The following is a 26,823-nucleotide window of genomic DNA, read 5'->3' on the forward strand; positions in this document are numbered from 1 at the left end:
TCTTTTAGTATGAAGTAAATTGTAAGACACTCTGCAATCATCTGTTTGTGTGTGGTCTTTAAAATGTTGAAATTATTTTGAAGACTGGCTCCCAATCTGGATCCGCTAAGCAGTGATCTGGGCCAAACCTTCTAATTATCGCTTGAGCATCTTTTCCAGGATTTATGAACAGCCCCTAACCCAGATAAAAAAAAGGGTTCACATTCCACATGACTATGGAAGTGATGTTACTAAAAGCCAAAAGTGATGTCACTAAGAGACAAGTGACATCACATCAAGACCGATTTGCCATCAGAAAACGCAGGGCCCCATACGACAAAATTTCCTGGGCCCCCTGGGCTGCGCCCACCGCAAGCCCCACCTACAGGTCCTCCCTCCCCACGCCACAGGTCCGCCCCCCACCACACAGTACAAAAACAAAAAAAATATTGGTGGCTAGGGTTTCCACATGTTAATAAAAAATAAAAAGATATTGGTGGTCAGGGCCCCCCATAAAAAAAAACATTTGTGGCCAAGGCCCCCCATTAAAAAATATTGGTGGCTTGGACCCCACATGAGAAAAAAAATTGGTGGCCAAAATTGGTGGCCAGGCCCCCCCCCCCATTATAAGAAAATTGGTGGCCAGGGCCCCTTAAACCTCTATGCCTTCCCGAAGTCAGCAGCTCTCAGAAAGATGGGGGGCCGGCTAATCAAGTAAGTGTGGGTTGCGGGCCCCCCTTACCCTTGGGGCCCCCTACAACTCTCCCCCCTGTCCCCCCCTGATGGCTGCCCTGTCCACGAGTGCCCAACTTGATGCAGGATTCCATCTCAGGCTTGGGATTTCAACTTATATCTGGTTGCTTAACTATTCTGGCAACTTTGAAATAGTTTGGAAATCAGAATGGAATATCAATATGACGTTTCAGGCCTCAAATGGCCTTTTAACAAGCTTGATAAAAGGCCATTTGAGGCCTGAAACGTTGCTGTGATGCCCAGAAGTCTGCAATAAAGGCATTTTTATCTTACAAAGATTAAGTGGTGCTGTTCAATTACAATTTCTTCAATATTGGCCGGTGATAAGTGGCCACTGGGGAACCTGCACCACAACTTAAAAGAAAAAAGGTGTAAGAAGTCGTGATGACTGCTCTTTCTACACATATACTTAGCTACATGCCAGTAGGAATCTGCCATGTGGTGGGTTTTTAACTGAAAAGAAATAGAATTACATTGTACATTATACTTTAACAGATCATTGTAAGGGCAATTGAGGCATTAGAGCAGTGTCGGACTGGGGTGCCTGGGGCCCACCAGGAAACCTCATCTCAAGGGCCCACCCTCCTGTACAAAATCGCCCGCAAATATAAAAATTAACATTTTTATTTAAAAAAAACTGGAATGGCTGTGACAATATTAAATTAAAATATTAGTCATAAATACAAAAGCATATCAGAATCCTTTTAATTAAGTGCACATACAATACAAATAAGGTAACCCTTTTATCACACTTTATTGCTGTACTGCAAGTTGGAGTGATTTAACCCCCCTCCCTTTCGCCCCAGCAGCCTAACAACAGAGCAATGGGAAGGTAACCAGATAACAGCTCCCTAACACAAGATAACAGCTGCCTGGTAGATCTGAGAAAAGCACTCAGTAGTAAAATCCAGGTCCCACTGCAACACATTAAGTAGTAGAAACAACAGCCTGCCAGAAAGCAGTTCCATCCTAAAGTGCTGGCTCTTTCTGAAATCACATGACCAGGCAAAATGACCTGAGATGCACCTACACACCAATATTACAACTAAATACACTTGCTGGTTCAGGAATGAAAGTAAATTACCTGCAGTGTAAATAATGTAATTTAGAAATAAAAATTACACCATAAAAAGCATGATAGAAGAATAGTATGACCCAGAGAGTGATATTCTAAGACAATTTGCAATTGGTCTTCATTTTTTATTTGTGGTTTTTGTAATTACTTAGCATTTTTGGCATTTCAGCCATTGGTTTGAGTCAGAAGAAGAAGGCATGCAATTTGAAAACTATGCAAAATAGACCAATTGAAACCTTGCTAAGAATTGTCCATTCTATAACATAGAAAATGGTGCACTATCCCCTAAGAGGTTAAAAAAACCTGCAACTTTTTGTCTGCTGATCCCCACCCTAGTAACAGTGTGACAAAAAATAATAATCACATTTTTTAATAAATTATTTTTATTTTCTTTATATTTTGACCAAGGTAAGTACCTGTACTGCAGCAGGGGGTCACAATTTGAGGCTTCAGGATAGCCAGTAATGTCCTCAAGTTAGTTATATGATGATGTGCCACCTGGGAGACAGGAGAGGGAGTTTTGGCACCACCAAGCCATGCTTTTGAAGACATGGCACACTTTATTCATTTGGCTTAAAACTTACAGCCTACTCAATATGCGATACTCTTAACTGTCATGGATTCTACAGCCAGATATTTTACTTAGTCTTAATTTGTAACCGAACGTATGATGTTACTACTAGAATTCTGGCCTTGTATTTCAATATGTTCAATTAAAGGGATGGTTCACCTGTAAGGTAACTTTTATTTTGTTATAGAATGGCTAATTCTAAGCATCTTTTCAATTGGTTTTCATTATTTTATAGTTTTATAGTCATTTGCCTTTTTCTTCTGACTCTTTGCAGCTTTCAAATGGGGGCCACCGACTCCCTACTGAAAACAAATGCTCTGTAAGGCTACACATGTATTGTTATTGTTACTTTTTATTACTGCTCCTTCTATTCAGGCCTCTCCTATTCATATTCCAGCCTCTTATTCAAATCAGTGCATGGTTGCTAGGGGAATTTGGGCCCTAGTTACCAGATTGGTTAAGATGCAAATTAAAGAGCTGCTGAAACAAAACGCTAAATAAGTCAAAATCCACAAATAATAAAAAATTAAAACCAATTACAAATTGTCTCAGAATATCCCTCTCTACGTCATACTAAAAGGTGAACAGCCCCTTTAAAAACAGCCTAACCAATTCTTTCCTTTTATAGGCAGTTTATGAGAAATTGCTGGCATGTGTGGGTCTCTCTTTACCTAATTTTTTATATATATATATATATATATATATATATATATATATATATATATATATATATATATATATATATATATATATATATATAGTTAACCCACAGAGGGGAAACTCACCTAGCACGGCGCCTATCCTGAAATCAATTCAGGGAGCAGGGGAACAGAACAGCCGAGCAAAGACTGTCAGAGCAGCAGCAGCAGCAGCAGCAGCAGCAGCAGCAGCAGCTGCCCCCCCCCCCCAACCCCCCAGGGTGATTAAGGTCGTCAGCACAACTTATACTTGCCAAGCCCAGGCACAAGCAGGTAGCGAAAGTGACTGCAGCCAGCCAGGAGGATCCACCCCACCGCACCAGTCTCTGACGCGTCACGCGCGCATCTGTCTCTTCCCCTACGAGAAGGACGCCAGCCAGGTCAGTGACGTCATCAGGCGCATCGCACACTGAAACATGCGCAGCAGCGCACAACCACCCTGCACAGAACAAAGCACAGTCAGGCTGCAGGTAGCAGCTTTGACAGGCAGTTCAGTAGCCAGCCCAGGAGCCCAGGTGATAGTGGCAGCGCTGCGGGGCCCATTGCAAAAGGGGAGCTCTGGCAAAAAATAGATGGGAATGTGGTCGTAGGGGCCCACAAGGACTGGGGCCCACCGGGATTTTTCCCGGTGTCCCGGTGGGCCAGTCCGACCCTGCATTAGAGTGAAGATTCCTGATGGGTTTTTGTACTTACTTTTTTTAAAAGTCTTTGTTTCTTCATAAAATGTATTTCTTAATGTTGGCTGTTGAAGTGCACAACAATGTTCTTCTTCACATGGCAAAATGTCACAAAAATTGATTTCTCTTCCACCTCCTCCTGCAGGTTGGGTCGTTTTTGCTAAGGTAAATTCACTTTCACTAAACCCTTTAAAAGAGAATAGATATTTTACTCAATTAATAGTTTGTATTTCATTCAGGTAGCATTTCTGCTCAAGGAGAATAGCTACAGTGCATCTCACACTGAAAATATTTATGAGTGTATCAAACTGAACTATTACTACTCTAAATTATTTTTTTTACCACTAAAAGTCAATAGAAAACCTGGGGGGGAAGTTACAACAAATGATAATGATCAATTTTGGAAAAATTTGGAAAAATATGTTTACTGAATTTTAAAGGGATTGTCACAGGAAAACATGTTTTTCCACCAAAACAAATTAATAAGTGCTGCTGCTCCAGCAGAACTTTGCACTGAAATCCAAACAGACTTTTTTTTATATTTAATTTTGAAATCTGATATGTTGTTAGTTTCCCAGGTGCCCTCAGTCATGTGGCTTGGTTTGAGCTCTGATAACGATCAGTCTCTCTTTATTGCTGCACTGCAAGTTGGAATGATATTGCCCCCTTCCCTTTCCCCCAGCAGCTGATTAACAGGTAACAACCCCAACTCCCATACCCCACCTTGTGTTACATATAATAATAACACTCACTAGCAAAAATCCCACCTGGACTTCTCAGGTTACACTGAGTAGTAACAATAACTTATGTGAAAGCAGTGCTGGCTCTTTCTAAAAGCACAGGATCAGGCACAATGAACTGAGATTGCTGCCTGCACACCAATATTACAACTAAAAAAAACATTACATTTGTTGGTTCAGGAAAAAAATTCATTTGGTATGGTGAATTGTAATGTAAACAGTGTATTTTAGAAATAAACCACTACACCATAAAAATCAAGACAAAAAAAGTGTAAAGTTTTTTTCTGAGGAAGTTTTGACAGCAATGCTTTTGCGAAAACTAAATTTGCGCTAAAAATTAATGCAGCAAAAATAATTTGTTTAATAAAAATAAATGTTGTTTCAAAAGTGCAGAGGATCTTAATAGTGAGTTGAGCCTTGACAGTTTTAAAGTTTGAAAATTTAGAAATTGGTTTATACAAAATGACCAGCTTTAGCTTTTACTTACATTTAACAGTGATTTAAAGTTGGAAATCATTTTCTTACCATGCATAGTGGTATGAAGAGAGGTGACAGATGTGCTTGCAACACTTGTAACATTATTTCTGCAGAGGAAATGGACATTGAATGCATATACAGAGAACAGAATTTTTAAATTTTCAAGTTTTTTTTACATGGATTCAGAGCACCACAAGTGGTTAGAACAGAGCAGTCCAACTATAATTTGTATCATTTGTTTGTATACAATACACAGACCACATCTAAAGACAGAACATGTGCTTTGGGATTTACATTTTTATCCATTGTTTTAGTGCATTTTGTAAGCAAAAATTACCTGGCCGGTAAAAATTATGGCTGATCTCAATGTTATTAATAGGGAAAAAAGATAAATATTTAGGAAGGCCGGTATTTTTCTCCAGAAAAGGTGGCAACTTTACTCACAACTGATCTTAATATTTGGAAGAAGTTTTTTACAATGAGAGCTCTGAAATTGTGGAATTCTCTCTCTGAATCAGTCGTACCAGCAGATATATTAGATAGCTTTAAGAAGGGGTTGGTTGGGTAGCAAGTGAGAAAATACAGGTTTATTAAAGATAACTCATAGTACAAGTTGATCCAGGGGCTGGTCCGATTGCTTGAAGTCAGGAAGAAATAAGGTTGAAAAAGGTTTAAATTGATGGACATGTGTCTTTTTTCTAAAATCTACATGCTTATATAAAACTTAAATAAAACTTACGATGGTAACGGTTCTTGTTCAATAGCTTCCTCTTGCACATAGAGAATATATAGTGTAGAAATGGTCAAGGCACTGAAAGGCAATAATTGCATCTAGATTACAAATATCCACTGCAACGCATCAATATGACTAAAGTATATTTTTATTTAATCGTTATGGTTATGAGTATGTGAGATCCTGTGTCCTTTTTAAAGTCATGGAAATAATGATATTGGTTGCTAAAGTACACTTGTTGAACTGAATACTTTTGAAATAGGTGGTTTGGTCTATTTGTAGGCACCAAGTAGTTGAATGTACACAAGAGAGGATGTATTCAAAGCTTAATTATCATCAAAGGGCTTAATCAAGATTAAGTAAAATGATCAAATGGTTGCCAGGGCAACTACACTTCTTCCCCTGCATTCTCCCTGCCAAAAGTATATGTCATATTAAACATTAGTAGGAAATAAATTAATAGTTACTCACCATAGTGCCATAAGAGTGGTGAGGGAAATTACTAAAGTATGAAAGATCCTCTTTGAGCATTGTTCTTGTTTACTTGAGATCTACAAAGATATATACCAACATGTATTTTCAAAATAGATGACAAAACAGTAAGGTAAATTGCACATAGGTCTGTTGCAATGACTTTATGCACTGTTATTGTGTTGATACAAGCAAATGTTAATCAAAAGGGTTAATAAAGGATAAGATACTGGACTTCATAGCAAATCATAATACTATGAGTTTGTGCCAACATGGTTTTATGCGTAATAGATCTTGACAGACTAACTTAATTTCTTTTTATGAGAAGTTAAGTAGAGACCTCGATTCTGGGATGGCAGTGGATGTGATTTTTTTAGACTTTGCTAAAGCATTTGATACAGTGCCACACAAAAGGTTACTGGTTAAATTAAGGAATGTTGGCCTGGAACATAGTATTTGTACCTGGATAGAGAACTGGCTAAAAGATAGACTACAAAGAGTGGTGGTAAATGGAACATTTTCTAATTGGACCAGTGTTGTTAGTGGAGTACCGCAGGGCTCTGTACTAGGTCCCTTGCTTTTCAACTTGGTTAATAATGACCTGGAGGTGGGCATTGAAAGTACTGTTTCTATTTTTGCAGATTATACTAAATTGTGCAGAACTATAGGTTCCATGCAGGATGCTGCCACTTTGCAGAGTGATTTGTCTAAATTGGAAAACTGGGCAGCAAACTGGAAAATGAGGTTCAATGTTGATAAATGCAAGGTTATGCACTTTGGCAAAAATAATATAAGTGCAAGTTATACACTAAATGGCAGTGTGTTGGGAGTTTCCTTAAATGAGAAGGATCTAGGGGTTTTTGTAGATAATAAGTTGTCTAATTCTGGGCTACTGTGTCATTCTGTGGCTACTAAAGCAAATTCTGGGCTACTGTGTCATTCTGTGGCTACTAAAGCAAATAAAGTTCTGTCTTGCATAAAAAGGGCATTAACTCAAGGGATGAAAATGAAAACATAATTATGCCTCTTTATAGGTCCCTGGTGAGGCCTCATCTGGAGTATGCAGTACAGTTTTGGACTCCAGTCCTTAAGAGGGATATAAATGAGCTGGAGAGAGTGCAGAGACGTGCAACTAAACTGGTTAGAGGGATGGAAGACTTAAATTATGAGGGTAGACTGTCATGGTTGGGGTTGTTTTCTCTGGAAAAAAGGCGCTTGCGAGGGGACATGATTACACTTTACAAGTACATTAGAGGACATTATAGACAAATAGCAGGGGACCTTTTTACCCATAAAGTGGATCACCGTACCAGAGGCCACCCCTTTAGACTAGAAGAAAAGAACTTTCATTTGAAGCAACGTAGGGGGTTCTTTACAGTCAGGACAGTGAGGTTGTGGAATGCACTGCCGGGTGATGTTGTGATGCTGATTCAGTTAATGCCTTTAAGAATGGCTTGGATGATTTTTTTGGACAGACATAATATGAAAGGCTATTGTGATACTAAGCTCTATAGTTAGAATAGGTATGGGTATATAGAATTTAATTAAAAGTAGGGAGGGGTGTGTGTATGGATGCTGGGTTTTCATTTGGAGGGGTTGAACTTGATGGACTTTGTCTTTTTTTCAACCCAATTTAACTATGAAACTATGAAAAAGAGGGCTGTTCTGGGTGCTTAATTGTCCAAAGTTTTAGGCTACTTAAAATAAGGGGACTTAAAAAGAATCTAAAATAGTCCATGGGATTTTTCCATATAAACACAAGATAAGTTTATATCAGTGGATAGTGGTCAATATTATTTGATCATCTGGAATTCCTGTGGGATTGTTCTTTTAGGTTGCACTTGTGCATTCTGGAGCATAAATGCCTAAGGGCACATTCTGCTGCACTCTAATGAGACCCACAGTTTCTCTGCAATTTGTGCTATTGTTTGTGCTATTATATTTGCAGTTCAGTATCTCTCAGCCAACTGATAACCATTCCTATTGAAATAAAAGGATTACATTTGCTGTAGTTCAATAGATACAACACACCATATTTCTTAAAAACTATTTGAGTTTCCCCTGAGTGAGAAACATTGCTTTGTGTCCTTGTGGCTCAAGTCCAACAATGCCAAAGCCCTGCACAACATTCCAATCACAGGCTGTACCAGATTTTTAACACAGATATAACAAGTAGCCTCATCCTTTCTGGAGTGTGACCCGGTTGGTTGTTGAGGAATCTCTCCCTACTTGCAGTTATTTCTTTATAAAAAGGGATGGTATTGGCTATTATCCTTACACTAACCTTTTTAACTGGAACTGGCTTTCTTTGAAGTGGAACGTGACTTATTCTACGTATGCCCCTGCAAGAAAAAAATATTGAAATGAAAGATTTGGGATATTTTTCACCATGGTACAATATAAAATATAGTCTCTGTAATTTACTTTGTCATATGGCAATGGCACTTGACATTAATCCAGGCATTCATAAAACAAATGCCCTATAGCCATGAACTCTACTTTAGTTCCCTGTTAAGAAAAATCAAGAATCATTTCATTGATAGTTAGAAACGTGTAACAGTTTTATTATGTGTACAAGTAAAACAATAAGGCAAGAAGTGTAAATTAAGTTTTGGGTCCCAGAATGAAAATTGATTGTGGAAGCCGTATTGATTTAGTGGCTATTAGGTTTAAATATAAGCATCCTCTAACCGTGATGGAGATCTTGATGGTGACTTGGCCTGAGGTATTTCACTTGTAGCTGACTTTAGGCTACTTATCCTTTTGAGCTTGGCAAGCTTCTGATTCCACAGCTCTAACTCCTCAATCCTCATCTCAATGTTATTGGTAAGCTTGCACAGCTGCTTTACTGCACCTACGTTCTCCATAAAAATTTGATCCTAGAAGAATAATTCAAGAATTAAATGTGTCCATTGTGTATTCTTTTTGTTTTATAGCAAGTTTTTTCAGCAAAGATATCTGATTTTCCTATATTGCCTAATAGCAGTTACAGTAAACATCATGTCTCATCATACATTACACATGTGCTCCCATGATATAGAGCAAGATAAGAATAAAATTCATATGACATATTCACACCATGATGTTTTTCTTTCTTTTTTTATGCTGTATCAATACAGTGTGTGGGCTTCTTACAAAAGCATTTGAACATAGTACAGTGTATAGTATCTATACATCATTTTAAAGCAACATCTTGAAAGAAAACAGTATCACCTTATCGACCATCAAGAAATTTTCAATTGTCTCTCCATTTTCACATGTAACATTGCCAGTTTCTTTAACGGCATGTGGCAAAACCTTCCTCACCTCCTGTGCAATAACACCTAAACAAAATTAAGCATCCCATTTGTAAATACAGACTTTGGATAACAACAGTTTCTTATGGGGGTCAGTACAGGGAAAAAAATCACAAACACACTTTTTTAAAACATTTTAAGGGCCGTAGTCTGTAGAATCTTGTAGGTAGTTCTATGCTTCGAGGCTTCACGCAATTCTATAGGAGAAACAAATTGCCTACATGTGGTGCCGATCACAGGCAATATTTAAAAAGAGTTAAAAAATCAAGTACAACATGCTTGCCATAAGTAGGTAGTAACTACAGGGCTCTCCTGCACCTTGTGAGTTAGTGCTGGACAGACATAGATCACATAAATATTAATTTATATACATCTACGACTGCAAGTGGTAGGGGGTACATACAGGGCAGCCATTATGTGCAAATATAACTCCCTTCGAGGAAAACAAAAAGGTTTGCATGTGAGTTCAACCAGCAAAGTGTCAAAAATATTGCATATTGAATATTTGTCGTGATTTTGTAAAGTCTGAGTAGCAGAGTACATGGATCTGGCTTCCGTATAATTCACTTTCACACATACATGTATTACCTGTTTCATGGATGGAATCAATTCCCATAGCTTTTGCAAATCCAGGCTTGTAGTCATACTCAACTATCCTCATCTGGGCTATTCTTCTCAGCTGCTCCAGTGTGTCAGCCTAAAAAAAAAAAGGAGTAGTGAAAAGTTTTCTTAAGACATATTATTATGACTCACTGTTCTGTTCTGTATTGAAATGGAAGCGTTGATAATCCTAGATATATCAGACATATTAGATGACTATATGAGAGACACCAACAATGATAGCTTCACTGTGGAAAGAGCAGCCATTGGTGCATACCACCAAAATAAAAGAAAGTTATGTACTGCTGAGCACTAAAGTAAGCTATGGACATTGCCATAGACACTTCAATAAAAGTTGCAGCAGTTTCAGTTGAGTAGATTGGCATATTAAGGAGGGAGGGGTTCATTCTGGGGGTTTGCTGTTCAGGTGTATTATAGACTAGCTGAGGATTGAATACTCTGTATAGTTTTTTAGCTGCCGCAATTTTAATTCAGCAGTTTATGTACAGTATATATTTGCATCTTAGTGATGGATTAAAAAACAGTGGTTTCAAAATTAATATTTTTAGATAAAAAAAAAACTATAGCAAAATATATGTTGGTTTCAAACCTGCAGCTCAAAATGTATGTTGAATTATGTAAATTTCTGAAATTTCTAAAAACAAATTTGATTTTTTTTTCCTTAAAGGTCAATGTTTTGAATAGTTGTACAGAAGTAATATTAGATTTAATGCTTGTGTTGCACTTGTTTGCAGTTGTGTAAATGGAAGTGAAGCAGCATTTCCTTGGGCTCACCTCTTGAATGTTCCTCTTTGCTCGACTGTCAGAAGGATGCATGACTGTCCCCATCACTTTCATGTTGCCACATACAACCAGTGCTTCGTCTGGTGTGTCAGTGTTAATTCCAACTCGCCCATGAGAGACAACTGTCTCTGGGACATGCCCGCGCTGCCATAGGACATCATTATCATTCTCAAATTGCCCAGGGTTGGATGCCTACAAAATATGATTGTCAGAGATACAATAACAGGGAGCATAAGAACCCTTCAGGGCAACTGTCAGATTGGCACATACTCGTCTTTCTACAATAGGGATTTCTTTATTTTTTAAAGGCATGTATGTCTGTAATGGAGCACACATTATGTTAGGTTTACGCAATGAAATTACTGAATGTTATGTACATTATCAAATGTTGCAGATACAGGGAGAAATAGTATAAGAGAAGCACTCTCAGCACTTCTTTGCTCAGCACATTCACAACCGGACAAAGGGTGGTGAATGCCCCAATTGCCCCAATTGCCATTGTGGAATGCCATAATAAACAGATATCACAGCTTTTATTTCTGTATTTCTACAGATACAGGTATGGCAATACTGGGATGCCTATTCATCAAACTTCAAATTTGTGCAATTTTAATGGTTTTCTTTACTTTGAATAAACTCACATTAAAAAACGTTTTTCTTATTTATAAAAAAATCCAAACATAAAACTCACATACCGTATATACTCGAGTATAAGCCGTCCCGAGTATAAGCCGAGGTACCTAATTTTACCTCCAAAAACTGGGAAAGCTTATTGACTCGAGTATAAGCCGAGGGTGAGAAATGCAGCAGCTTCTGGTAAGTTTCAATCAAAAAATTGAGGGTTTCTACTCTCATTGGAGGTGCCGGCGTCTCGTTTTTGGATGCCGGCGAATATTCTTGGAGACTATTCTTGGACGCCGGGGACTATTCTTGGACACCAGGGACTATTCTTGGACGCCGGGGACTATTCTTGGACGCCGGGGACTATTCTTGGGCGCCGGGGACTATTCTTGGGCGCCGGGGACTATTCTTGGGCGCCAGCGACCGTTTTTGCGCTTGACCCGAGTATAAGCCGAGGTAGTGTTTTTCAGCATATTTTGGGGGCTGAAAAACTCGGCTTATACACGAGTATATACGGTACCTAAAATTTGTGAGTATGCAGGCTCAAAAAAGTAAAAAAACGTAAAAAGTTGCTTAAATTTTTCCTATCGACTTCTACATGAACTTGGCACCTTTTATATGGCAACATTTTTTATGCTTAATAAATCAATACAATTTGCATTTATAAAAATCTAATTCAAATTTGAGAGTTTTTTAAAAAAAAAAAAATCAAAATTTTTTTAATTTGATTGTTGACTCAAGTGTCTTAGCCCCAGAATACAAGTCCCTCACAGTGGTGCTCTACTACATTCTCTCTAACCAAGCCAATCTACTTGATTCCCAGTTCTTATGGGAGGGAAAATATATAGAATAAAATTACTTCAGCTACATGGTAAATTTGAAAAAAATAGTGCACATGGAAAAGATTCAGTGATCTTCCATTACTAAATGCAAAAAGGAAAGGTTGTGGGAGCACTCCATGGCTTAATAAAAATGTACTAAAATACAATGGAAGTGCTACTGATTTGGCCAAATTAACTACAGACATAGAAAAAAAGAAGAAAAATTGATCAATGCACATTCCCTGGTCCCCTGTCATATCAGTTATCTTTCCAGATGCATGTATTTACAAAGACAGGGGTTTTTTAGTTACAAAATTATGATCATAAGATTGATAAGCCACCATACCACGTCAAGGTAAAACCCATATGAGTTTTACCTTGACGTGGTATGGTGGCTTATCAATCTTATGATCATAATTTTGTAACTAAAAAACTCCCTTCTTCCATGTGGTTGTAGCACCCCCACACCTGTCCCTTTAAATAGTGGAACAATGCCTTTGGGGATGGGTGTTGGTCTGGGCAGTTTCTCTCTCTTAAAAGCCGCAAGCGGGGGAGGATTAATCTCATGGAACTAATGCTGGGGTCTAGGTTATCTCTCCCCTTTGAAAGCTAATGGCGGGGGGAGGACTAAGCCCTATGATGAAAACCAATGCCCAGGTCAGGAGACCTTTTATTTCAGGTAATGCTCTTATGCCGGGAGGCTTTAGCATTTGAAATTATGACCAGAGGTAAATAGTTAGGGACCGCCATATGGGTTTTACCTTGACCTGGTATGGTGGCTTATCAATCTTATGATCATAATAACTAAAAAAAAAACCCAGATCTTTGCTTTTGTTTTCTAAGTTATAGATGGCTGTTAAAAACTAATTGCTGATTGGTTGCCATGGGCAACATCTCCAGAAATCTCTCCAGATATTTATCTCCAATGTTAGTAAACATGCCCCCCTGTCTTTGTAAATACATGCATCTGCATAGATTACTGATATGACAGGGGACCAGGGAATGTGCATTGATCAATTTTTCTTCTTTCATTACTAAGTTTTACAGCCCAATTTTGAACTCTGCTATGAACATGCCTAGAATTTTGCAATTTGGCAAGATGAAGGTAGAAACAAATCATATTTACAAGAAAGAAATCTTCACCATGCATCCTCAAAAATGATTTAGACTAAATGGAAACTGCTTATATATAAAACAATTCATTTTGCTAGATATTTCCCCAGATCTCCTTTGGCAGCCCTACCAGCACACTAATCCCCAGCATCAAGTGGAGTCCAAAGAGGAAGAACCATGTGCTTCCTCCCCTTAAATAAACAATGTGCTGGAACACTCATTCTACCCTTTGGCCTATAGGAACCCATTCCTCCCCAGGGCATAGGTTACAGCTAGCAGAACTTCCATTTGAAGAGTATTCAGGAATAAGCTGAATCCTAAATGTATGGATTCAATACATTCCTAGTTTTGACCCTGTTATGTTCCAATCTATGGAAAAGATTTGCCTCTTAGCACAACTGATGAAAACTGTTGGTCATTTTCCAGTCATTGTATATGTTGCCAATACCTACCCTTACAATGATTCTTTCTGAGACATGGGCAACTACTAAATGTGACTCTTCTTGACACACAGCATACAGACCAACTACCAGCATGAAGTACCTATAGGACAGACAGAACAGAAAATGACATAATATCCTCATAATCCTTGGGAAACATCCATCAAAGAGATGAGTGTATGGTGACATCTTATCTTTACTGTACACGTTGAAGCCTTAGTTTTGTTTCTGGTAAGTGACCATATTATTATTTCCAAGTACTAAAAATAATAATAACTAAATGCTATTTGTTTAGGACAAGCAGGTCATCTACGGATTTGAAGATATCTATAAATTGGTCACACACACTAGGTTTATCGTTTAATCTGGTCTGTACTAAGATCTGTGACTTGTGGATGGGTCCCCTAAATGTATATTGCTTTTAAACTGCGTTGATTCTCATCCAATATACATAACTGTACATTTATCTACCTTTATAATCAGAGTACCAATCACACAGCACCAGAAACTACCATTGTGTTCATGAATTTCCAGCAAATACAAAATAATCCATGATCTTAGCTTAGGCCAACAAAATAACCAAATAAACAGTGCATGCTAATATCACTGTACCGTTGGTCTGGGTTCGGTTTTCCCTTTTTCCTCATGTTATTAGCAGTGGTTTCACTGAAATGTAACCTTCCTAATGTTACTTTGGTGATTTGGTCTGATGGTAAATTTATCCTGCAAAAAAGAACAAATGTTATTTTCTACAAAAAATTGTATTGCCACTTTAAAAACGCTATTTAGTCAAAGGAATCAATAAATACTAAGCAACATCCAAAAATAAGAGCTCCCATAATGCCCACATGGTATATTGAACTCCTGCTGAGTGCTATCCATGATGGTACAGCAAAGATTTCTTAACTCTGTATACACTAGAAAACGAGGCACTAATTATTGAAATTTCTGAATTTCAAGCCTCAGACCAAGATAAAATGTAGCCCTAGAATTATCAGGAGTTGCTCATATAAGACATATTGCACACAAAGCAGTTTGGGGGGTTTTTTTGCCTTAATTTTTAAAAGTCGAATTTTAGTGGTTTTAGAGGTTTTTGAAACCACCATGAAACTTTATTTCTCTAAAACCATGAATATCATGGCATTTATTAAAAGATCTGTATATAAAAAGGTTGAATTGAAAAAAATACTGAACAATGCTATAAAAAATTTGAGTTTTTCAGATAATTACTAGTGCAGCTCCCATTGACTTCTATGATACCTTGGCAGCTTTTATCTAGCACCTTTTTGTTACGTTTTTTTTTTTACTTAGGGGTTATTTATCAAAGTCCGATTTTATCTCAACATTTTCTACTACAAGCTCCGATCAAATCCGCTCTGGTTTTTTACGCTTATTTATTATTAGATTTTCCCAAAAATTTGCTTTGTGGGAAAAAATCCAATTTTCGCGATTATTTCAGATTTTTCACCCAGAAACTCTGTCTTTTTCGGGTTTGTCACCTGAAATCTCAGATTTCTTATGCTTTTCACCTGAAAATTCAAAAAACTTCAGGGTATTGCACGAAATCCAGCACATATCAAAAAGTCATTGAGACTTCTTCCATTGATTTATATGCAACCTTGACAGGTCTGAGATGCCGGATTTTCTGATTTGGACTTTTCCATCCTCGGGGTTTAACAAATTCCAAAAAATTTGTGAAAAGAAATCCCATAATTTTTTCGAGAGAAAATGTTAGTAAATAGACCCCATAGACATGAGGATCATTTACTAACGAAGTAAAGGTACAAACTACAAAAATAAAAAACAGCTCAGAAACCCCCCAAAATCAGCCAAAAAGCCTTGTTAATTTGCCATTGATTTGCAACTCTGGAGTAACTTATCACATATTAGACAACCTCCTTCTGATATTTGTTGCTGAGTTAAAGGAACAGTACCATCAAAAACTGAAAGAAATAAAAATATAATGCAGTGTTGCCCTGCACTGGTAAAACTGCTGTGTTTGCTTCAGAAACACTATTATTGTTTACATAAATAAGCTGCTGTGTAGCAATGGGGGCAGCAATTTAAAGGAGAAAAGGCTCAGGTTACACAGCAGATAAGCTCTGTAGAACATAATGGTGTTATCTGTTACCCACTATTTAACCTGTGCCATTCAGCCGTTTTTCAATTTCTGCCATTTTTACACAATACCGTGTTTAAATAAACTATAGTAGTGTTTCTGAAGCAAACACATCAGTTTAATAGTGCAGCAAAATAGTACATTATATTTTAATTACTTTAAAACACTTACATATTTTGGTGTTTCTCTTCAAAAAGGATGCTAGACACTTTGCGGTAGATTTAGAGTGAAGTTAGAGATCTCCACAGTCCAAAGAGTGAAATACCGCCTCTCTCCATTAATTTCTATGGGATTTTTAAAGGCGTATATATCAAATGGCGAACTTTCACTATCACCCTTTGATAAATACACCTTTAAAAATACCATAGAAATGAATGGAGAGAGGTGGTATTTAACTCGACGGACTGTGGAGAGCTCTAACTTCACTCTTTGATAAAACTACCCCTTTGAGGCCCATTTATCAAGGGTTGAATTTCGAATATCAAAGTCAAAGTTTTTTTACATCAAATTTGCCCATTTGCGGTCCAAGTAAAATTGTTCCAATGATTCGAAGGATTTCATTCATCGATCAAACGATTTTTCTTCGACTTCAAAAAACTTAGAAAAATGCTCTAGAAGGTCTCCATAGGCTAACATAGCACTTCTGCAGGTTTAATTTGGCAAGGTATTGAAATCAAAGTTTTTTTAAAGAGACAGTACTTTGATTATCGAATGGTCAAATATTCAAACTATTTTACTTCGAATCGAATTTGAAGTCGTAGTATCCTATTCGATGGTCGAAGTATCCAAAAAATTACTTTGAATTTCGAATTTTTATACTTTGAAAATTCCTTCTAATTCACTTCGACCCTTGATAAATCTGCCCCTTAAATTTACATTTGAATAGGGGAATTAAATGTGTGAATTTTTAAACTCTAAAATTTGAATTGACTATTCAACCCTTAATAAATCTGTCCCTAAATGTATTCCATAGCAGATGACTATGAGAAATATATCTTACGAAACAGGTTTGAAGGGCCGTTTACTGCGATCAGATTGGGACTGTTCGATGGTGATCATCTGGTTTGTAGCTTCTACCTAAATGAGTCAGAAAAGATATATTGGTTGTGTATTAACAGCAGTTCTGCAATGCAATTACACAAGCAATAACGTTAGATATATGACCAAAACTGATAAGAAACATAAAAAGCTTTCAATATTGTGATAGCTGTCTGAATATCTGCTCCATATACTCCAGCAGCCTGTGGGTCACATGACTACAAATGAACAGGTGGGTGTTTAAAGGAAAACTATACCCCCAAACAATGTAAGTCTCTATAAAAAAACATACTGCATAAAACAGCTCATATGTAAAACCCTGCTTCATGTAAATAAACCATTTCCATAATAATATACTTTTTAAGTAGTCTTTGCCATTGGCTAATCATAAATAAAGCTGCCTCTTGGGATAATGGATTCAATGTGCATACAAACAAACCATAAATGTTAGGTCACATGAATGCCCAATATGGCCTCTAATGGTTCTATAATGTACTAAGGTTCATTTTTATAAAAATAAGTAGAAGGTGGAGTTGTAGTTGCTGTTGCTCTTTTAATGACTCACATGCAAAAAGCTGATTATTTATAAAGTCTTTAAGGGCAGAGACAAACTCGAAAATTCAGGGAGATTTAGTTGGCGAAACTGCCTCTTCTCCAAGCAACTAATCTCCCCAAAAAACCTTCCCGCAGGTTGGAATCTAAATCGCCAGGATGGCACTCAGAGTGCTTTAATTTCCGAAGTCGCCTAAAGTTTCCTGGTTAGGCAACTTTGGGCAACTTCTGATAACGAAGCGCTCCAAGAGCCATCCCGCCGGATTCTAGACAGCGGGAAGGCAGTTCGGGGAGATTAAACGACCGAAAAAGAGGTGATTTTGGCGACTAAGGGCTCTTACTGACAAGCGTTTTTACCTGCGCTCCCCTGCGTTCCGTTTTTCTACGTTCAGCCGTAGGGGAGCGCAGGAATAGACGCATTACATTTTTTCCAATGGGGCTGTACTCACACAGGTGCGTGTAGGCGCCGAACGCAGGTTGAGACGCAACATGCTGCATTTTGCCAGCGTTCGGCGCCTACACGCGCCTGTCTGAGTAACAGCAACTACAACTCCACCTTCTACTTATTTTTATAAAAAGGACATATTGGGCATTCATGTAACCCTACAGCTGAAATTCTGCAGGTCACAAGTTGATCATGTTTACCGTGTTCAAAGCAACTGCCATTCTTTTCCATTAGACAATGTGCTGGATTGATACTGTTAATCACAGAGGGCATATCTATTATCTATCTATTTTATAACCAAATAAATATTTCTAAACAATTGAGTTAAACAAGTTCCAGAAAGAAAATGAATATTAATTTTAATTTGGGATGCATTGCAGGATGCTGTTTTATTTATTTAAATAAATATAATTGTATCTTTCTTTGAAATCAGAAAAGTCAATGTACTATAAATATATATATTGCAAGCCTTGCTGCTGGTTATTGGCAGCAGAGTCATGTTGAGAGGAATACTTACTTTAACACCAAAGACTTTCAGGTTAAAGCTTTCAATTGCATTGAGACCCAGCTGTGTCTTGACATATTTAGGGCTTCCGAGTACTCTCATGTGGACTGTGACCTGGAAATGGTTCTTCTTCTGGCAAACATATGCATCATCTATTGTCGAGAAATTAAATCCTTTGTCTGTGATTACTTGGTATCCCACAGCAGGACTGAAAAAAAGACAGGCTTTGAAATGCAGGTAGTACACCAATAATATATATTTTTGTCCAGTTTATGGTTTAACAATACTGTAGATATATTACAATCAACTATGGAGTAAGGATATACAGGTATGAAAATAATGGCCTCATATATCCTGTCAAATTATTTATGCTAAGAATAAAAGTACTGTTTGACTTAGCTATACCTTAAAGTAAGGAATAAACATCTCATATTATGTTTTAGTCTTTTTCATGCTGGTAGTTTGTACTAATCATTTGCTGCTTTTTTTAATTTAAATACAGGAGGCTTTAGAGTTAGAATAATATCATTACCTGGCTGACATGACATACTGTAATAGTATTAACTTCAACTTTAGACCAGCAATTAAATATAAGGGAAATCATCAATTGTAGCAGACTCAACCCACATACAAGATGATGCATGAAAATGTGTCAGCCAAGAAACCCATATTACCCCCAATAAGATACACCAGCAAGTGGATAATTGACCCTGTAAGTAGAATGCAAATGAGTACTGGCTGCTTTTAAAATAAACAAATATTGTCTTTCTACGGCACAGAAGAATAGTAATCCTATAAGCAGAAATTAGTCCTTACTCTCAACCTGAAACTAGTTTTCTACAATGTATGTATTATAGAAAGTTCCAAAGAAGCCCAATACTTACAGCTTTTCTGCATTACCATTGCACAAGTCACACCAGTTTCCTGTTTGGTGCGGCTTCCATATCAGTGACTGATAACATTTATCTGAGACTGTCTGCCCATCACTTTCATAACCATGCGCATCAATGATGCAGCTGGACGAAACTGCTGCAATGAGATCCATGTATATATAAAAATGCATTAATGCATGTATATATTATATAGTGCTACTTGAATAAGAGTGATATGCTTTTTTTTACATTACACTTTTGTTAGGGAGAACAAACAATATACTAATATTTTTTTTTTTAAAAAATGTATACAGGTTCAAAGATTAAGCCATTGATGGCGGAGCAACGGTGATCTGCCCAAGGGATGCACAGAGCACATAATTTATTAAACTAGAAAAGGCTGTGGTTGTGTTATCATTGTGTGTGCCAGATGTAAAAACATGCATACCCTAGATAATATTACATACTGTTTTAATGGAGATCTAAAACTGTTTTATTCTGAGTATGTCTATAAATAATTGCCTGGGGGTATGATCTTTTCTGTAAAAGACATTTCATGCAAATACAGTAACTATATATATTGCTCTTTAAAGGAGAAGGAAAGCTACCGAAGCAGTTTATTGCCAATAGATTAGCCACAATAGTGGAAGTTATAACACTATATTTATTCTGCAGAATGCTTTACCATACCTGAGTAAACAGCTCTAGAAGCTCTCTCTGTTTGTTTAGGATAGCAGCTGCCATATTAGCTTGGAGCAACATCACTTCCTGCCTGAATATCTCCCTGCTCACTCATAGCTCTGGGCTCTGATTACAGCAGGGAGGGGAAGAGGAGCAAACTGAGCATGCTCAAGCCCTGGAGGTTTATGCTGAAAACAGGAAGTCTGATACAGAATCCCATGTGTACACAATAGAAGGACAGAAATGTGATGTTTCTTTTGACAGAAGACTTAGAGCAGCATTACTTTGAGAGTTTACTGGTGTATTTATATAGACCTTTTCTGATTACTTAATTTTAGCCCTTCATTCTCCTTTAACTCTTGTATATATTCTATAAAAAGAATAAACATACAGTGTTTGTTTTTCACTTCACCAATGAAATACTTTGACAGAAGAGTGATACCATGTTAGCCTAGTGTAGGCCCTTATAATTTACGTATGTAAATCTATAGTAACATTTTGCAATTCTGAAGGTAGAGCAGTAGCTTCTGTATATCTATGCTGTAGATCCTAACTTATCCAACTTCTCTCAAGTGATCCTTCTGCTCTTCACCCACAAGTTTTAACCTTGTCCTGGGCCTCACTACAACCTGCAGGTAAATCTTAGGCCAGGAGTGCCCAAAAGGTAGATCGGGATCTACCAGTAGACCTTTAGTTGGAGATCAGTAGATCTCAAGACAATGTCAACAAACAGCTTTTCTAAATCAACCCGTTTCATGCTTTTTATTCAGATATTTATTATGTTAAGGTTACATAAGAAATAGTTGTTTCTTAAATAAAATAAATAATTACATTCTTAAATATAGCAATATATATTTTCCCATGAATAAATGTAATATTTAAGTAATATTTTCCATGGAACAGAATGCTAACAATGCTTTTATGGATGTAGATCATAATGGGACAACATCACTAAAAGTAGACCCCCTCATTGGTAAAGTATGGGCACTCCTGTCTTAGGCCATACATAAATGTATAATAAAATGCTGTCATTCTGAATAAAGTGAGTGTAGGACTGTATCAGTGGTGTCTCCAGGCCCGGATTTGTGGGAAGGCCACCTAGGCCTGGCCTAGGGCGGCAGGATTTTAGGGGGGCAGCATGCTGCCCAAACAACCACATTGGTTCAAAAACACTGGCGATGAGCAGGAGATACAGTCTCCATGAAAATTTGCATGAATAAAGGGGAGGGGACAGAGGCGACGAGTGGCAGTGGGCCTAGGGGCGCCCGCTATGTAAATCCGGCCCTGGGTGTCTCATGCAATTATCCAGCATCAGTTTATTGCAATATATTGATCACAATCTGCAAATATGTTTTGAAGTGGTTATGTATGAATGCATAACTTTATTATAAAGAGCCCTGTAAAGCTTTCAGTCTCAGTGAATGAATAACATAAAGACATGAATAGGTTTCAGCATTGGCCCTTAGGCTCCAGGACTGGGAAGGTAGTGTAGTGTTCTGATGCTTCAAAATGTAGGATCTGAGTTTGTTTTGAAGGGTTTCAGAGAGTTATAGAATTCCAAAGGTAACGAGAAGCAAGATAAAAGGTTTAAGACAAGAAATGCCAGTGGGTGTGGATGGTATGAAGAGTTTTCCATTCAAACTTTTATATCCAAAATGGGGCCAGGGCCGACTTAACTCAAAGCAGGACAAACTGCTTTATTAATCATTCTGCAATACCTAGGATGGCATATTAGTGTTCAACCCAAAACTCAATTATGCAAAACTCACATTATGCACAAAGGAGAATTTGCTGATCACTGCTTCACCTCATTGTTTAGATTTGTATATGAGTGTTGTCAGAATGTCTGTTTTATACAAAACTGGATCTGACTGCTGGCAAGGACACACCAGATTTACATTCAATGACTGCTACTAAAGTCAGATGCAATTCCATGAAATAAGATTTTAACTAAATCCTCTGCAGTTTGCATTTAGCAACTACTAAACCAGTGGGCTGTAGATATGGCTACAAATAATAAAAGGCAACAGTAAAGCTGAAGAAAAAACTATAGCTCATAAACACAAGATTTTCATTATATTTCAAGTTTCAATTTACATCTGGAAATAAGGCAGGTTTCACTTAGTGAATTGAAGTTGATGAATTTGTGTATTTTTAAAACTCATCTAGTATGCAACCATGCTACAGAAGATACAGCAGCCCTATTGAATGTCTGGGGAAGCACAGAGAGATTTTACAGAGAGGCCCAGTATTTTCTTGTAAAAGCACTGGGCTTCTGTGATAAACTGTTGTGTTTGTACATTTAGGTATCTAATAACAAGAGCACTCCTTCTAATCACTGAGGTAAAACATAAAATACTTTTGGTTCCTTGCACTTGACCGCTTAACAAGTTTTTAAAAACCATAAAACAGACTATCGTACTCAAGGTCTGCCAGTTCTTTAACCTAATTTCAGAAATAAAGGGTTTTTTCTATGTAACATCATAAATTGAGATATGTTATACATTGCTGAGTGTCCATGCTCCAGGGAGACCACTTATCTTTTTCATCCAAATGTGAATGCTTCCTTTTTTTATTTGGTGACACCATACCACTAAAAAGGAAAAATAATATTAATAATATAGGAACTATAAAATATACAAGTCATAAATAATATTGATATGTAAGGTCACACATGGTTAGTCTTGCATAGGGTTACATTTATGGTATTAATCACAAAAACACAGCATTTAAAGTGGGTTTGTAAAGGCAAAAAAATAAGATCACATTTTTACTTTCTTTAATGAAAGAGAAATCCATCTCCAATATACTTTAAAGTGATACTGACACGTTTTTCTAAAAATCGTAGAAACGTGTCAGTATCAAGTAAATGCTGCACCCAGAATAGTTCCCTATCTATTTACCTAGTTTTTATTTTTATACTGATCTGTTCCTTTAAAGGACATAGTTCTGACTGTTGCTTCCACGTGTCTTCATGTTAAAGGAACAGAAACACAAAAAAATTAAAGTGTTTTAAAGGAAAGATAATATTTTATAGTGGTGCCCTGCCAAAACTGGTGTGATTGCTTCAGAAAAAAACAATTATAGTTTATGTAAACAAGTTGCTTTGTAGCCAAGGGGGCAGCCATTCAAACACAGGACACAAAGTAGATAACTGATACATTCTGAGGAAACCCATTGTATACTACAAAGCTTATATGTTATCTGCTGTGTATCCTGTGCCTTTTCTTTAAATTGCTGCCCCCATGGATACACAGTGCTTTGTTTATATAAACTATAGTAGAGTTTCTGAAGCAAAGGCACCAGTGCAGGGCAACAGTTCATTATATATACATTAGTTTAGGACACTTAAATTTTTTGGTGTTACTGTTCCTTTAATGTTAGAGCTGCAGTATTTCTGGTCAGGTGATCTCTGAGACAGCACAGAGAATATCATAAAATGGGGACTCAAGGTAAAATATGTTAAGGGAAATATTTATTTAATATTAAAATGTATTTAAATAAATATTCCAGTTTGGTAAGATTCATTAATATGCCACTTAAACACTCATATGTAAACTATCGGTTGCTTAAGTATTGATTTTAGGGGTATAGTTTTCCTTTAAAAGCAGCCACCTCCTCCCCCACCAAATCTCTTAAGTTTTCTAAACAAATTTTGATTATGGGTTCACCAAAGAAAAGTACTGTATACTATTTATCTAAGAATTAGAATAAATGTAACTCTCACTTGAACATTTTACAATGAAAATTAAAGTTAAACAAAAGGGAATTACAGTTCATTTTCATTACCTGATAGTTTGGGGCAGGGGCTGTTGAGTAAAGGGATAGTTGTAGTCTGTACAGTTTGGCAGAGCAGAGCCATTCCAATGTGTTTCAAGGTTATTCATTTTCATGCAGGTGTCTGGTGAAGCACCAAGGGAGTGGCTTCCGGGGCTGGTGTCTATGGACCTTTCAATATATCTGCAGGATCCTGAAGGTGTTGAAGATGTTGGGTGAAATCCATTGGACCAGCAAGATGAATGAATCAAACCTGACAGAGATTAAATAAACCCAAAACAATTTAGATAAACCACCACATTAATTGGGTTAGATTATATCCTGGCTGCTGTAAAGAGCACCATAAAGAAGCACAAAATACAAGCATGCCAATAGCAAGTCCCAAGGGGAAACCACTATGCTATATTTCAGCAAGGTCAGTAAGGTATGTGCACAATGTTTTGGGGTCTGTATCCTTCCTTCCAAAAAGAAGTATTGCTTTTTGTACTTCAGACTTTCTCTTCACCCATCTCTTTATGTTGCTGGCTTACCGCCTAACCTTCCATCCTTCCTCAGGCATAAAAAGCAGGAAAATTAAATACTGTGCAGAGGTTGTTTAAAGAATCAATAACTTATTTAGGTCCTCAATACGCTTGTTAGTATTGGTCATTGTTTTGCATCAGGTATAAATACATAATAACCGCGTAAATGATAATGTGTGTGTGAAATGGAATCAACACGTACTTTTATGTTCTACCACAATATTCAGCGTTAGTATTGGCTATTGTGCCACGTTCTCAGTATTTAGGAGTTATGGGTTACTGCTATCCACAATCCTTTCTTGGGGGTCATTTATAAACACTGAGCAAATTTGCACCTGGGCAGTAACCCATGGAAACCAATGAGATGACTTCAGTGCTTAACCTGCAGCTGGCTGAAAAAAAAGCTAATCACTGATTGGTTGCCATGGGTCACTGCCCAGGTGTAAATTTGCCCAGTATTTATAAATCTGCCCGAATGTCTTTTGCTACCATTGTATAGCAGAAGCTAGAGTCTTCTGTATAGACTTTAATAGGGTTATGCAGACCCACTTGGAAACATTTGGGCAATTTGTTGTGAGTCTGAGGAAAAGATGGTGTGATATTGCTAGGGCATGTCTTTAGATGGTTTCTGAAGTGATTTTCCAATTGTTGCAGTGTGCAATGGCTAGATGGACAAATATCAGCCGAGATCAGTACCAGAAAATGCTTTGGGTGGCACTTCCCAATCAGTACACACTAGTTGCTCAGGGAATATTAGTATCTAACTGTTTCTTGACCCTACCTATAGACACACCACTGATGGCTGTACACTTATACTTGGCGCGTCAGTCGATCAATGTGACCCTTCCCTGGGAGCTCAGTTATGTTTCTGGAGCCCTGCCCTTCCTGCCATCTGCCAAATCTAACATGAGCTCACTACACTGAATTCTGAAGAATCTTCAGTAGCAGGAACAGCTCACTTTTTTAGAACTAAACAGTGTATTAAAAAGAAGCCTTTCTGCCACACATTAATTCCTATCACTCACTGCTCCCTAACTTTTAAGTTCAGCTTTATAGAAACGTCATCACAAGTAACTGGTCAAACCTATGTTGATTTCCAAGAACTAGTGATAAATAACAGGGCAACATTGTGTACCTACCACTGATTTGTGGTGGTGAACATGGTTCTGATCCAGAATCAGGTGGCGAATCAGGTAACCTGGGTTGAAGAAATGAATGTTGATTTCTTGTCACATAGTAGTTACCAAGAGTTGACACAAAAATATTAGCAAATGGTTGCTTCTGCAATGCCTTTTTAAGTGTCATAACTAGTTACTGGGCAAAATATCAATATCTTTTCACCTAAGTTATGTAGGTAAAAACACACAGCATTGTATTTCACTGTAGGCATTGCCTCCCTTTCTTACCATGAAGGTGAGCTGTACCTCTATCACACATTGAGAGTATGGAATTCTTTACTTCATATATGTTAGTTAGACGCTAAGCCTATGATCTTAATAAATCACACAGTGGGTCAGACAAGACATGAGTAGATCAAACAGAAGGAATTCTGGGAAGATCCTTTCCTAAAAATCCTTTCCTAAAATTTCCATTTACATGAAGCTCACCCACTGGGTTCTAAAGCAACAGCCAGGGCAATATGCTGATCAACTGCCCAGCTAGCTGAGTAGCTCAACAAAAGAGCTTTTCTCTTGTGGACCTACTTATGCCGATGAAAATCATAGTTGTATATCCGTTTTAAATATGGTAACAAAACTATATATTTACACCAGTATTCATTTATTTATATTCAGGCAAACAAACACAGAGCTGCCGATGCATAATGCCAAATGAAGGTAAATGACCAGTGGGTGTTACATATACACCCACAATAAATTGAAGAGATGAAAAATCTATATATATGGTAGACAGAAAGCAATAATCTCTTACAGGGGTCCAAAAGCAAAGTCACTGCTGATATATTGTTCCAACATGCTAGTGTCCACCATAGGGTTGTCCAAAGCTCTGTGCACATCCTGACCTTTAAATGGGAGAATAGCAAAGATTAATTATATTGCCCTGTTGGGCACCTAATATGAAATAACAGTTTATTTAAATTACAACTGAAATGACATATTTTGGATTACCACATTATAGACAAGTAAGACAAGAGTATTTGTGTAATTACAGATAACATTGTATTGTATCCATAACCTGACAGTCTGCGTATCTCTCTGCTACATGTTCATACTTTCAGATAAAAGAAATGTATCCATGAAGATAAGATAACATTTAAATCCCCGGGAACTGGGTGTTCCAAAAATCCAGTTAAAATGTTTTGCTCATTTATTATAATCTATTTCCTGATCAGCTCTCGCTTTTATGGTGGATTCTGGCAGCAAGATTGACTTGGTAGGTTATATAGAGACTAAATATAATTTGATAGATAACTGTCAAAGACAAGT

General features: G+C 37.3%; 1 protein-coding gene across 1 annotated transcript in view; it reads right to left on the minus strand.

Annotated features, from left to right (window-relative positions):
* The window catches only part of myrfl.S (myelin regulatory factor like S homeolog), a 55,432-nt gene that overhangs the window by 15,421 nt on the left and 13,188 nt on the right, over window positions 1–26,823 (minus strand). The window contains exons 2-19 of the mRNA XM_041588611.1: window positions 26,309–26,399; window positions 25,519–25,577; window positions 23,871–24,111; window positions 22,586–22,674; window positions 19,413–19,557; window positions 18,541–18,736; window positions 16,989–17,065; window positions 14,482–14,592; window positions 13,882–13,972; window positions 10,866–11,066; window positions 10,059–10,167; window positions 9,388–9,497; window positions 8,866–9,053; window positions 8,459–8,516; window positions 6,175–6,254; window positions 5,710–5,781; window positions 5,019–5,077; window positions 3,770–3,940 (exon numbers count right to left, since the gene is read on the minus strand). Of these exons, the coding sequence (XP_041444545.1) occupies window positions 3,770–3,940; window positions 5,019–5,077; window positions 5,710–5,781; window positions 6,175–6,254; window positions 8,459–8,516; window positions 8,866–9,053; window positions 9,388–9,497; window positions 10,059–10,167; window positions 10,866–11,066; window positions 13,882–13,972; window positions 14,482–14,592; window positions 16,989–17,065; window positions 18,541–18,736; window positions 19,413–19,557; window positions 22,586–22,674; window positions 23,871–24,111; window positions 25,519–25,577; window positions 26,309–26,399 (2,148 nt within the window). The remainder of the gene's footprint in view (window positions 1–3,769; window positions 3,941–5,018; window positions 5,078–5,709; window positions 5,782–6,174; window positions 6,255–8,458; window positions 8,517–8,865; window positions 9,054–9,387; window positions 9,498–10,058; window positions 10,168–10,865; window positions 11,067–13,881; window positions 13,973–14,481; window positions 14,593–16,988; window positions 17,066–18,540; window positions 18,737–19,412; window positions 19,558–22,585; window positions 22,675–23,870; window positions 24,112–25,518; window positions 25,578–26,308; window positions 26,400–26,823) is intronic.

This window comes from Xenopus laevis, chromosome 3S, assembly GCF_017654675.1.
Source record: "Xenopus laevis strain J_2021 chromosome 3S, Xenopus_laevis_v10.1, whole genome shotgun sequence".
Taxonomy (NCBI): Eukaryota; Metazoa; Chordata; class Amphibia; order Anura; family Pipidae; genus Xenopus; species Xenopus laevis.